At 43.3% G+C, this 13,542-nt stretch overlaps 1 protein-coding gene across 1 annotated transcript in view; it reads left to right on the plus strand.

The window, feature by feature from the left end:
- NSMF (NMDA receptor synaptonuclear signaling and neuronal migration factor) overlaps positions 1 to 13,542 on the plus strand; it is a 742,397-nt gene that overhangs the window by 362,554 nt on the left and 366,301 nt on the right. Inside the window, exon 5 of the mRNA XM_030206612.1 lies at positions 11,216 to 11,221. Within this exon, the coding sequence (XP_030062472.1) occupies positions 11,216 to 11,221 (6 nt within the window). The remainder of the gene's footprint in view (positions 1 to 11,215; positions 11,222 to 13,542) is intronic.

Genomic DNA, 13,542 nt, shown 5'->3' on the forward strand with positions numbered 1-13,542 from the left:
AGCGCGGGGTACAAATGTAATAAAATATATGCAGACAATGTCACAATATACATTCCTTACAAAACCAAACTGACAGAAATCACCAACGAAATCAATGTCGGCCTGAACATCATGGATTCATGGGCAAATGCATTTCAACTAAAACTCAATAAAGAAAAAACTTATTGCCTCATCCTCTCATCCCAACACAGCGCAGACATCCCCACAAGTATCAACACCCCAGATCACACCCTTCCTATCTCAGACAGCTTGAAAATCCTCTGCGTTACAATGGACCGTAACTTAACACTAGAGAGCCAAGTGGCATCCACAACAAGAAAATGTTCCACTCAATGTGGAAACTCAAACGCGTGAAGCAATTCTTCCAGAGGGAAACATTTCGCAACCTGATACAATCAATGGTACTAAGCCATGTAGACTAATGCAATGGAATTTATGTGGGATGTAAAGATCAAACCTTATGTTTCAATCTTTTTTATTTAAATGGCAAACAGCTCGAAAATAACAACACCCCAGACACTTCATTCCATGTTCGGGAAAAGAACCATACTGTGTACAAACATTTTCACAACCACTTTTCCTTTTTTCCCATCATGTTAACATTATTTCAACGGCATTGCCTTTTTTTAACTTTTCTTCCCCCCTCCCTCCCTCCCTCCCCCCTTTACCCCCTTCCCCCTGCCCCCTTTTTATGGAGCTAAACTACTTTCCCGCTAATCCTTCACATCAACAACATCTTTAGTCTTAATTAATCCTCTTATTTAATGTTTGTTCCACTAACTGTCTTTAAAAGTTCAAGAGGTAACTCCGGGCTGCTGGAGTGAGTGTCGATCAAAAGGGAGTCCAGCACTTTTGGAATTTCTTCCCTGTCTCTGAGTCTAGGGGGTGAAATGTTCTCCATATGTCAATTAGGTTAAGTTCCCTGGCGAATAAGGTTATCTCTTTAGCCCTTTTTCCAGAATGGTGTGGTGAGGTGCTGTTTGAGCAGTCTATCTGGGGATCAAGTACCAGATTAAAATCCCCCACCACTACCAGCTTCTCCTTTCCTTCTGTGACACACTTACTTATTAATGTCCTTAAGAAGCTCAGCTCATAGTTGTTTGGGCCATAGAGGGCTAGTAATCTGAGTTCCAGACCTGGCAACCACACTTTTAATATGATGTATCGCCCATCTTTCCCAGTGGCCAGCAGTGACGCTTTGTACGTTAATCCTTTACGAAAAAGTATTGCTATCTCTCCCTTTTTCCCTTGTGCAGGCACTGAAAAGACCTCTCCCACCCACGTCCTTTTTAGCTTTTTGTGTTCTATGTCATTGAGGTGGGTCTCCTGAATGCACGCTATGTTTGCTTGATGTCTTTTCAAGGCAGTCAGTATTTTTGCCCGTTTAATTGGGGAGCTTACCCCCCCTATATTCCATGTTATTAGTTTAACTGGTATGTTGCCTACCCTGAAGGTCCTTTATATACGTTTTCTCTTTTTCCCTTCTCTATTTCTTTTCTGTTGTGATGTGTGAAGGCATGTTCCTACCCCCCCAATCTCCCTCCCTTCCCTTCTCTTCCTCCCCCTTAAACTCCCAGGCTCCATCCTCTAGTTCTTGAAGATGGAATGTGGAGATCACTTACGCCCATGAGTCCATGCCCTTCTATCCCATTGTTTAGCCCGCTTACTGTTGGTCTCGCGTCCCCAAGTTGGTTTTCTGCCTCACTCAGCGTTGATTAATCCAGCTTCTCGCACTGCTGCCGTTGCTGCCGCTGCTTTCTTGAATGATTTCCATTGGCCTCCAATTAAAATCCTTAACATGGCTGGAAATCTCAATGAAAACCGTATATGTCTTTCTTCGCCAAGGTTGCACATAGCTGGTGAAATTGGCGCCTTTGCTGTTGTACCTCAGTGGAAAAATCTTAAAAAATTAAAACTCTGTTCCCCTCGTGTTTTAGGGAGTCTTGGCGCATTCGGAAGCCTTGTAGGATCTCCATCTTGTGTCGATAATTGAAGATTCTGGCCACTACCACTCTCGGTCGTGTATTATCTTCTGATTTACGCCCAACTCTGTGTGCTCTTTCGATTACTAGTGGGCCTGTGGTATCTGTGAGCACCAGCTCCTTTGCAAGCCAATCTTCAAGCCAGCACATTAAGTTCCGTTCCGGAACCTTCTCTGCCAGTCCAACAATCCTTATGTTGTTCCTTCTGGAACAATTCTCTAACTTTTCCGATTTTTCGTGGCTCTCTTTTAGCTGCTTTGTGAGGTTTGCTATTTCAGGGCTGTAACTTCTGCTATCGTCCTCCAGGGCAGATACTCGGGTCTCAATATCTCCCACTCTCGTCCCTATACCATCTGACTGCGCGGCCAGGGTCTCTAACTTCTGCTCCATCTCAGCTCATTTGGGGTCCCATGACTTTACCACTGCTGCAGTGAGCTGTGCTTCAGAAAATCCTCCGGGTTGCGTTGTGTCAGCCTCCGCCATTTTGGATTGCTCGGGGCTGTCCGTCTTCGCTTTCTCTGGCTTTTCTTTCTTTGATGATCTTTGCGCCATCGTCCCAGGTGTGTTCCTCAAGTATCTGTCCATATGCGGGGTTGTTGTACCCGTCAATATTGGGTCTGGTCCGCGAGAATCGCTAATTTCCGGGCATGGGTCTCGGAGCTCCAGCCATTCGCTGCTGTTCAGCTCATGTCTCGCGTGATCTCCAAAGAACAAACCTTAAAGAAACTTCAGACAGCTCAAAACACAGCAGCTAGGCATATATGTGGTAAAACACGATTTGAAAGCGCAAAACCCCTCTGTGAAAAACTACACTGGCTCCCAATCAAAGAACGCATCACCTTCAAAATCTGCACCCTGGTTCACAAAATCATCTATGGAGAAGCCCCGAGTTACATGACAGACTTGATCGACTTACCAATTAGAAATACATCCGAATCAACACGATCTTATCTAAATTTGCACTACCCAAGCTGCAAAGGACTTAAATACAAAACAACTTACGCATCTAGTATTTCCTACATAAGCACACAAATGTGGAATGCATTACCAACAGCCTTGAAAACAACGTTCGACTACCTAAAATTCCGGAAACCACTAAAAACCAACCTGTTTAAAAAGGCATACCCTACCGATCCAACTTGAATGCCTAATCTCTGCAACACAACCAAACTAAAGCACGTAATGGACATAACACAACTCTTCCGTTCTCTGATTCCCTAATGTGGCTGTGCCATATGAATTTGATCTTTCCACAACATCACCCTGTATTTGTTCACACCGGAGCCTGCAAAGGCCTCTCCGGTACTATGTAAGCCACATTGAGCCTACAACTAGGTGGGAAAATATGGGATACAAATGTAACAAATAAATAAATAAAGTGAATAAGCAATTGTGTGGTTCCCTATAAACTGCACATCGAGTATAAGGGGAAAAGTCTCATAATGTCACTGAGGCTGTTTATGTCCAATATTGGTGACCCAAACTAGGAGTGAGAAAGACACAAATCTGCCCAGATCCCTTGACAAAGCTCAAGCGAAACGGAAACCTGTTGGTGTCTGGAGAATGTCCATATTATGCAGATAAGTGATTGTCCTTCTGTGAATGCCATAACAGTATAATTTTTGATGTAGCACTGTGAATAATAGCCTAAAAAAAGAAAAAAAAAGCCAAAATATATTTTCAATGTGTTAGACACCACTAGTTGAGCTGCTGCACTTTTACATTTAACATATAGGAGGTTGGTTTTTAAGTACATAAGTATTGCCATACTGGGAAAGACCAAAGGTCCATCAAGCCCAGCATTCTGTTTCCAACAGTGGCCAATCCACTTGTTTGTTAACATTGTCCAGTTCAGCACACTATTAGCCGCCAAGTTCATACAAAGTTATGTTCAATGGAAAATAAGGGGGTTATTTACTAAAGCTTAGCTCGAGCTATCTGCAGCAGGGCCCATATGAATAAAATGGGCCCTGCTGCAGATACCCCGAGCTAAGCTTTAGTAAACAGGGGGAAAAATCTGTTGGCTCATGCTGCTTGCTATGTGAATATTCTATCATTGTTTCATTATTGCTACCAATAATTACATATTAAGGGCATTTGATTTAAATGTTGTTTTAATTTGTTCATCCAATCCTTACATGCACATGTTTTGCTTTTTAAACCCAAACGTGAATCATAAGGGTGGTAGAATAATTAGGTGTAAATGTTACAAGAAATTATTTCTTATATAAATTATAATTTAAGAGCAGGTGCTGTATTTATAAGTTTTAGGATATTAATTTCTCCACCAATCACCAAAGGTGATAATTGCAATAAATTAAATAAATTAAGTATATATAAAGGATACCATATACTCAGAACACAAAGAGACCGTATTTTTAGCTTCAAAAAGGTTGATTTAATATACAATTGCACACGAGAGGTAGGTTTTAAGATATCTTTACAGATAATCTGTGCTTAAGTAAGGCAAAGTAGAGTAGCAGGTCTAGATCAAAAGTTATGTTACTTACAAGTCCTTGTTACACAGTATGAACAACATTAGGTAAGCACATGTTTGCAGGACAGGAGAGCTTCTGCAGTGAGTGGATCTGAGTTGCTTGCAGTTGAAGAGAATCTGAATCTTGGGGAAACAGCTTTTGCTTTTATATCTTGCAAGCTGCAGGAGGATATGCCATGTGGATCTTTGTCCTGGTTTCCTGGTTTCTTTGCACACGACCCCTGAGTCCTGGTCTCATGTTTGCACACGACCCCTGAGTCTTGGTCTCATGTCTTATGACATCACGAGACTTGCTGTCTGGATTTTGCTGGCAAATGGTCTTTTGATGTACAGGGCTTCCTGCTTGATTCTCTGTGATAGATAAGATTTGTCTGGGGCAGCCAGCAGGTGCCCTTTGTCTTTAAGTTGGATTTCACACCTTTCCCTGCCTGTCTCCTTGCCTCCTCTGGTTAGGTCCAATCTTTGTTATGTTGATCAGAGGAATAGAGTCAATTTAAAACTTTAAAGCAAGTCTTTTGTTTAAGGAATGAGAAAAGGCAAGGTGAGGTTCCTGCAACTGCAGCAGTACCTTTGTCCTTTAAATGTCTTTTAAATATTCCCCAAAGGGAGAGGGAAGAGGGCTTTTGGAATGAAAGCCAGTTCTGCTGCAGTGTATTTTTAAAAGCTGCACAAATATATTGGTGTATATATATGTATCTGATCCAACACAACATCATGCTACACATTTAATTCTGATGATTGGCTTATACCATAACATAAACTGTGTTTCTGAATTTAGTTGTTTTGGACTGCTTTGGGTCCTGCTGATCTGTACAGCTACTGTCTGGAATTTTGGAAAATGGAAATGAGAAGATAATAATTAAGTTTTGGATGTATTATGTATATGGCAGTTTTTGAATGTGCGTCTGCCAGAACTGGTTTTAGATAAGAAAAACCTCACTCATTGGCCTTCAATCTCCAGAATAACAGTGGTAAATCTCCAGTTTGAGATGAGCCATCCTTTGCTGGCAGGGATACCGAGCCCCACCAGCCAAATAAATGGGCTGCCGCTGCTCCCCACTGCTTGTTTCTGGCTCTGAGCAGCATGCCAGGGCTTCTTGCACAAGTATATATGAGAATTCCTTGCATGCTGCGCAGAGCCAGAAACAAGCAGTGGGGCGTGGTGGTAGTCCATTTATTTGGCTGGTGGGGCTCGGCATTCCTGCCAGCAAAGGTATGCCTATCATGCCCGCATGGGGAGAGGGAGAAGAGAGAGGAATGTGTTGCTCCCGTGGAGGGACATAATCGAACGAAAACGTCTATCTCCATGGGCGTTTATCTCCGAGAACGGGTCCGTGAAGGGGCGGACCGAACCGTATTTACGAAAAAAATAGACGTCCATGTTTTAGTCGACAATTTGTGAGCTGGGCATTTTTGTTTTTCAGCGATAATGGAAAATGAAAGCGCCCAGCTCAAAAACGAATAAATCCAAGGCATTTGTTTGTGAGAGGGGCCAGGATTCGTAGTGCACTGGTCCCCCTCACATGCCAGGACACCAACCGGGCATCTAGGGGGCACTTTTACAAAAAAAAAAAAAAAAAAAGGTAAAAGAGCTCCCAGGTGCATAGCACCCTTCCCTTTTGTGTTGAGCCCCCCAAATCCCCTTCAAAACTCACTGCCCACAAGTCTACACCATTACTATAGCCCTAAGGGGTGAAGGGGGGCACCTACATGTGGGTACAGTGGGTTTGGGGGGGTTGGACGACTAAGCATTAAGCAGCACAATTGTAACAGGTAGGGGGGGATGGGCCTGGGTCCACCTGCCTGAAGTCCACTGCACCCCCTAACAACTGCTCCAGGGACCTGCATACTGCTGCCAGGGAGGTGGGTATGACATTTGAGGGTGAAAATAAAAAGTTGTGAAACATCATTTTTTGTGGTGGGAGGGGGTTAGTGACCACTGGAGGAGTCAGGGGAGGTCATCCCCATAAGTACATAAGTAGTGCCATACTGGGAAAGACCAAAGGTCCATCTAGCCCAGCATCCTGTCACCGACAGTGGCCAATCCAGGTCAAGGGCACCTGGCACGCTCCCCAAACGTAAAAACATTCCAGACAAGTTATACCTAAAAATGCGGAATTTTTCCAAGTCCATTAATAGCGGTCTATGGACTTGCCCTTTAGGAATCTATCTAACCCCTTTTAAACTCCGTCAAGCTAACCGCCCGTACCACGTTCTCCGGCAACGAATTCCAGAGTCTAATTACACGTTGGGTGAAGAAAAATTTTCTCCGATTCGTTTTAAATTTACCACACTGTAGCTTCAACTCATGCCCTCTAGTCCTAGTATTTTTGGATAGCGTGAACAGTCGCTTCACATCCACCCGATCCATTCCACTCATTATTTTATACACTTCTATCATATCTCCCCTCAGCCGTCTCTTCTCCAAGCTGAAAAGCCCTAGCCTTCTCAGCCTCTCTTCGTAGGAAAGTCGTCCCATCCCCACTATCATTTTCGTCGCCCTTCGCTGTACCTTTTCCAATTCTACTATATCTTTTTGAGATACGGAGACCAGTACTGAACACAATACTCCAGGTGCGGTCGCACCATGGAGCGATACAACGGCATTATAACATCCGCACACCTGGACTCCATACCCTTCCTAATAACACCCAACATTCTATTCGCTTTCCTAGCCGCAGCAGCACACTGAGCAGAAGGTTTCAGCGTATCATCGACGACGACACCCAGATCCCTTTCTTGATCTGTAACTCCTAACGCGGAACCTTGCAAGACGTAGCTATAATTCGGGTTCCTCTTACCCACATGCGTCACTTTGCACTTGTCAACATTGAACTTCATCTGCCACTTGCACGCCCATTCTCCCAGTCTCGCAAGGTCCTCCTGTAATCGTTCACATTCCTCCTGCGACTTGACGACCCTGAATAATTTTGTGTCATCGGCGAATTTAATTACCTCACTAGTTATTCCCATCTCTAGGTCATTTATAAATACATTAAAAAGCAACGGACCCAGCACAGACCCCTGCGGGACCCCACTAACTACCCTCCTCCACTGAGAATACTGGCCACGCAATCCTACTCTCTGCTTCCTATCTTTCAACCAGTTCTTAATCCATAATAATACCCTACCTCCGATTCCATGACTCTGCAATTTCTTCAGGAGTCTTTCGTGCGGCACTTTGTCAAACGCCTTCTGAAAATCCAGATATACAATATCAACCGGCTCCCCATTGTCCACATGTTTGCTTACCCCCCCGATTCCCTCTGGTGATAATCTGGTCATTTAGGGCACTTTTTGGGGCCTTATTCGTGAAAAAACAGGGTCCAGGAAAAGTGCCCTAAATTCTAGCTAAAAACGCATACTTTTTTTCCATTATTGGCGAAGGGCGCCCATCTCTGTTCGGGTGATAACCATGCCCCAGTCCCGCCTTCACCACGCCTCCAACACGCCCCCGTCAACTTTGTACGCTTCCGCGATGGAGTGCAGTTGAAAACGTCCAAGTTCGGCTTTCGATTATACCACGTTATTCGTTTTTGTGAGATAAATGTCCATCTCCCGATTTAGGTCGGAACTTGGGCGTTTTTCTCGTTCGATTATAAGCAGGATAGTCTACCTCGGGAGACCCCCCCCCCCCCCAAAGTACAGGCTGGCTATGCCCAGAGAGAGAGCCTGCTGTTAAAAATTTCCCAGCACACCACTGAGTACACGAGTTATTTTCTTACCCAAATTGGGTCACAATCTGCATGTAACCAAGGCTATAGAGGGTGACATACCTTGCCTGCCTGCTTCTGGCCTGTGAACACAACCTACTTTACTTTTGAAGAAGCTTAGCCAGTGTTAGAATTAGAATTTGCTCTTTCTTAAGCACAGTTGTGCTTAGAGCACTTGCTCTGATATAGCTGCCTGCAGAGGTTCCCATGGCTCTTGCTTACCTCAAAAATTAAAAAAAGACTTTATAGTAACTTGAGTTCTATTAATTTCATTCTGTTTCACAAAAGGGTGAGAACTGCCCTAATTTATACTGTAATCATATCAACTTGTTATGCATACATTATTGGCTCTGCATGTAGCGAGACATAACTAGCCACCTGGATTGAGAGAGCATTAAGGTGCTTATGTGCAGCATATTTTATAAAGACTTATAGGTACCTGTGTGTATTTATAAAATACTAGCATAAATCCTGCAGAAATGACACCTAGATTGAAAGTGTGGATATTAGGCCGCTTGAGAATAGGTGTAAATTTGTGCATATTGTATGAAATATGAGTGTAAACTACAACTCTACGCACAGTTTGCACAAACTGTGCCCTGGAATACACATACACTGAATGTACCATCGTGCATACTTTATATGCATGGGATAATTTTATAAGAGGTATTATCTGCATGCATATTGGCATACATGTGCAAATTTGTCTTTATAAAGTTACTATCAATCACCTACCTGTGCTCAGACTTAAGTTGTAAAGTGTTTTGGGGCACAGACAATATTTTTCTGATGCACACCTTGTCTGGACCCTGACATAGAATAAGGCAATGAATGAGCAATGAATTGTTTCCATGAAAGTAGAGATAAAGGACATTACAGATCCTTTGATTCAGGATGAAGGGTTTAGTTTGTGGAATGCGCTCTCATAATAAGAAAATGTGGCGATTTTGTAGTTGGTGCATGAACCATCTGTTCATCTTTTCAGACTTTGTTGACCACAAAACTATGGACTGACCCACATGCCTTCTCTCTTGACTTCTTGCTGTATATTGGGTTTGAAGAATCCAAGGGAATGGTATAATAGAGGGGGTGAAGTGCTTCTGTCTACAAAAGAAGAGCGGGACTTGGGGAGTGATTGTGTCTGATGACCTTAAGGTGGCCAAACAGGTAGAAAAAGCGAAGGATGCTTGGATGTGTAAGGAGAAGGATGACCAGCACGTTGAATGAACATTTTCTCCGATTCGTTTTAAATTTACTACATTGTAGCTTCATCGCATGCTCCCTAGTCCTAGTATTTTTGGAAAAGTTAAAGCGTCTGTTCATGCTTTCCAAAAATACTAGGACTAGGGGGCATGCGATAAAGCTACAATGTAGTAAATTTAAAACGAATCGGAGAAAATGTTTCTTCACTCAATGTGTAATTAAACTCTGGAATTCGTTGCCAGAGAATGTGGTAAAGGCGGTTAGCTTAGTGGAGTTTTAAAAAAGGTTTGGACGGCTTCCTAAAGGAAAAGTCCATAGACCGTTATTAAATGGACTTGGGGAAAATCCACTATTTCTGGGATAAGCAGTATAAAATGTTTTGTACATTTTTGGGACCTTGCCATGTATTTGTGACCTGGATTGGCCACTGTTGGAAACAGGATGCTGGGCTTGATGGACCTTTGGTCTTTCCCAGTATGGCAATACTTATGTAAAAAGGAGGTGATAGTGATCTTGTATAAGTCTCTGGTGAGGTGTACTGTGTGCAATTCTGGAGACCGCACCTACGGAAAGATATAAACAGGATGGAGTCAGTCCAGAGGGTAGCTACAAAACCTGTGAGCGATCTTGGTCATAAAACATATAGGGACAGACTTATGAACATCAACTTGTATACACTGTAAGAGAGGTGGGAGAAGGCGATATGATAGAGATGTTTAAATACCTCAGTGGCATTATTGTACAGCAGGTGAGCCTTTTTCAAATGAAAGAAAACTCTGGAATGAGGGGGCATATGATGAAGTTAAGAGGAAATAGGCTTAAGAGAAATCTAAGAAAATACTCTTTCATGGAAAGGGTGGTGGATGCATGGAATGGCCTCCCAGTGGAGGTTGTGGAGATGAGGACAGTGTCAGAATTTAAGAAAGCATGGGACAGGCACGTGGGACTCCTTAAGAAAAGGAGGACTTAGTGGTTACTGAGGATGGGCAGACTGGGTGGGTCATTTGGCCATTATCTGCCATCATGTTTCTATGTTTCTATATTTGATGGTTGCCAATTAAACCTGCCTTTCTAACACTTAAGCTACTGCATAGTAAAAACAGCTTGTGAAGCTCAGTCTGTGTTCTCGCATGTTGTAGTGTCATCGCATATTGTAGTGTCATCAGCTAACTACCCAAAGATTCTCAAAGAGCAATTGATTGAATTATGGGACTAGCTAGAACAAGCATTTTTCTTCTAACCTTGGAACACTTTTGTAGTGCATTTAGCATGATCAGATGGCTTCACGTCAGCTAGGCCAGGCTGAGCCAGTCCTGGGTTTGCCTGTTGCATGCATGAAAATATAGTTCTGATTTTATTTGGTAAATTGGAACAATTTGCCCATGCATGCAGAAGGGTAAAATCAGGACTAGATTAGTTTATTATTAGGTGACGTGGAGGCATCTACTTGCTTGATATTTTAAAAGTTTCCAGCCAAAGGCTGGCAAGGGGAGTACCAGTAAAGTACTGGCTCAAGGCACCCAAACTTAGGATTCCAAAAGCTTTCCTCCGCAGCAGGAACTTGTGCATTCGCTCTTGCTTCTCTGTGTCTCTTTGTGCCAGCACTGCAAGAGGCTTTAAAGCATGAGAACAGGTAGTTCCTAAAGATGGGGCTGCAAAAACAAAAGTTGTTTCAGAGTGCCAACAATCCTTTGAGCCTGTCCTGATGCAGCCATTTCCAAAAGAACGTCATTCATTGCACTATGTAACCTGGAGCTTATGCTTACTAATGACTTAATTTCTCTTTCTCTCTCTCCATTGTTTACATTTTGGAACATCAGAATCTCGTAAGTATTTCATTCTGTCCTCTGTTTCTTGTTTGTTGCAGACATCATGATTCCCTGCCCCCCCCCCCCCCCCCCCATGTTGTGAGCATTCATCAATGCAATGCCCTTACCCTATTATAAGCTGCTAATAACCCATATGCAGAAGCCATGTCCCTTTCTCCCATAGCTCATGCAGCAATGTTCAGCTGTTTATGGAAGCTCCATCTGTCTTATATCATATCCGTTCGTTCAAGGTGTTTCTAGATGCTTAATGGCTTGAAAATGGTTCCCCAGGGTGTTTAGGGGCTACGCAGAGAGAAAGCGAAGAAAATGTGAAAATGATTCAGCAGCTGTTATCCAGAGGTACGACCCTTTTCTAAAGAGTGGTTCCCATTCACAGTCTTGCTGGAGACCATGAAAATCCACTCTCCTGTGACTAAGTATTTGTTCAGTGGTTTGAAACAATTCACACTGCATATGATCAGTTGTGCTTCTGTGTCCCAGCATGGTAAGGTCACTGGATCTACTGAACCAGTCCTGGCGTTACCTCTTGTGGAGACACAACACCTGCTGTTCATGGAGAAACACAAGGATGATAGGTCCCCTAGGAAAACCTATATAATATGACGCTCTGACGAAACAGTAGGTTTTCAAGCCTGTGAACTGTATTATTTCATGAAGTGTATTTCTCCTAATTGGCCAACAGATGGCATTTGTTTTGTGTTTTACAGCTGTTGCAGAAAAGACTTTCTTTTTCATATTAAGATTAATGAAAGGCAATCTGAAGTACCATTGGCCAGATACTTTCAAAGTTGGTGCCCTGGGCTCTGATTGGCCTTGCAGTTCAGATCTAGCCAGGAGGTACTGGATTTTCCCCAGTCTCAGTGTGGGGGTAAAGCGGAGAAACATCTCTGTCCTGAGACCCTGTTCAAGACTTGTGAGCAATTAATTTCCTAAAACTCCCCAGATGCTACCCAAGTAGTAACAAGTGTTTAGACAGTTTTATTGTTGATCCTTTTTCAGCTACCTGTTATTGCTTACTGTTCATTTTCACCTGTTTTCAAGCGTTCACTGTTCTACTGTGATAATAAACCCATTGTCCTGGACTGGCTAAGAATTCTTGTAGTTTGTGTATTGGGTCTGTGGATGCTTCCTAGGAACTGTGGGACCCCCTGAGAGTGTGGCCCCAGTAACCTAGAAATCATTGGGGAATAACTTAAGAGTGGGAGACTCACCCAGAGGCAAGTGGGACCCAGTCTGTGGGAGGACGATGCTAGTATAGAGCACAAGTGGCAGGTGTAGGCAGACCTGAGCAGTGCCGAGGGCAGACCCTCTAAATGACTACAAGGTTAGCCCCAGGTGGGTGCTAGGCGTTCTGTGACAGGCGCCCTTGCCCCAGATTTCCCTTGCAAACTAGATTCCTCCAGATGCTGTAATGCAGCACTTCCCTCTGGCTTTCTGGCTCTTGTAGCTGGCAGGAGGAAGGGCACTTAGTACTGTGACAGTTTCCTCTGCCATACAGTGCCACTCTTACATTTGAGCTGCAAGATGATGGGATCTTGCAGCTCATACTACAAGATTTCACCTGTGCAGAAGAAGAAACTTAAGTGCCTTCTTTCCTGCCGGCTATATGGACTGAGCCACTTGGATAGGCACTGGGGTAGGGCTTCCTGAAGGGCAGGAATCAGGAGGGACGGAATTGAAAACACTTGCCTGCTACCTTTTGTTATTGCCAGAATCTTGGAACTGTAGGTGACTGTCTCATTCACATAATGAAACCACTGGCCACAGAGAAACAAGACTGGTTTAGACAATGTCAGCTTGTGACCCTATCAAATGCCAATCCAAAATATTGTCGAAGACAGTCCATACAATATTTAATTGACTTCAGCTCCAGCAACTAAATTTTTTAAATAAGTAATTAGAAGAGTAAGACGGAGAGAAGTTTTATAACAGGCTGCTTAAGTTGTGCATCAAGATACACCAATTTTCAAAGTTGTATAAAACTTTTCCTGAAAACTTTGTGTGTACAAAGTATATTTGGCGCAGTAATTTCAAAAGGAAAATTGTTTACTTTCCATGAGAACATAAGAATAGCCATACTGGGTCAGACCAATGGTCTGTCTAGCCAACAGTAGCCAATCCATGTTACAAGTACCTGGCAGAAACTCAATTAGTAGAAATATTCCATGCTACCTATCCTGGGGCAAGCAGAGAACGAGTCCGTTGTCTTCAGGCTAGAGTAGCAGATTTGAAGGAGCTGAGGGAGACAGAAAGGTACATAGAGGAGGGATGTTGTAGAGAAGTTCCATCTCCAGTCTGGCAGCCCCTGTGCTGCTTTG

Source organism: Microcaecilia unicolor, chromosome 6 (genome assembly GCF_901765095.1).
Source record: "Microcaecilia unicolor chromosome 6, aMicUni1.1, whole genome shotgun sequence".
Lineage (NCBI taxonomy): Eukaryota > Metazoa > Chordata > Amphibia > Gymnophiona > Siphonopidae > Microcaecilia > Microcaecilia unicolor.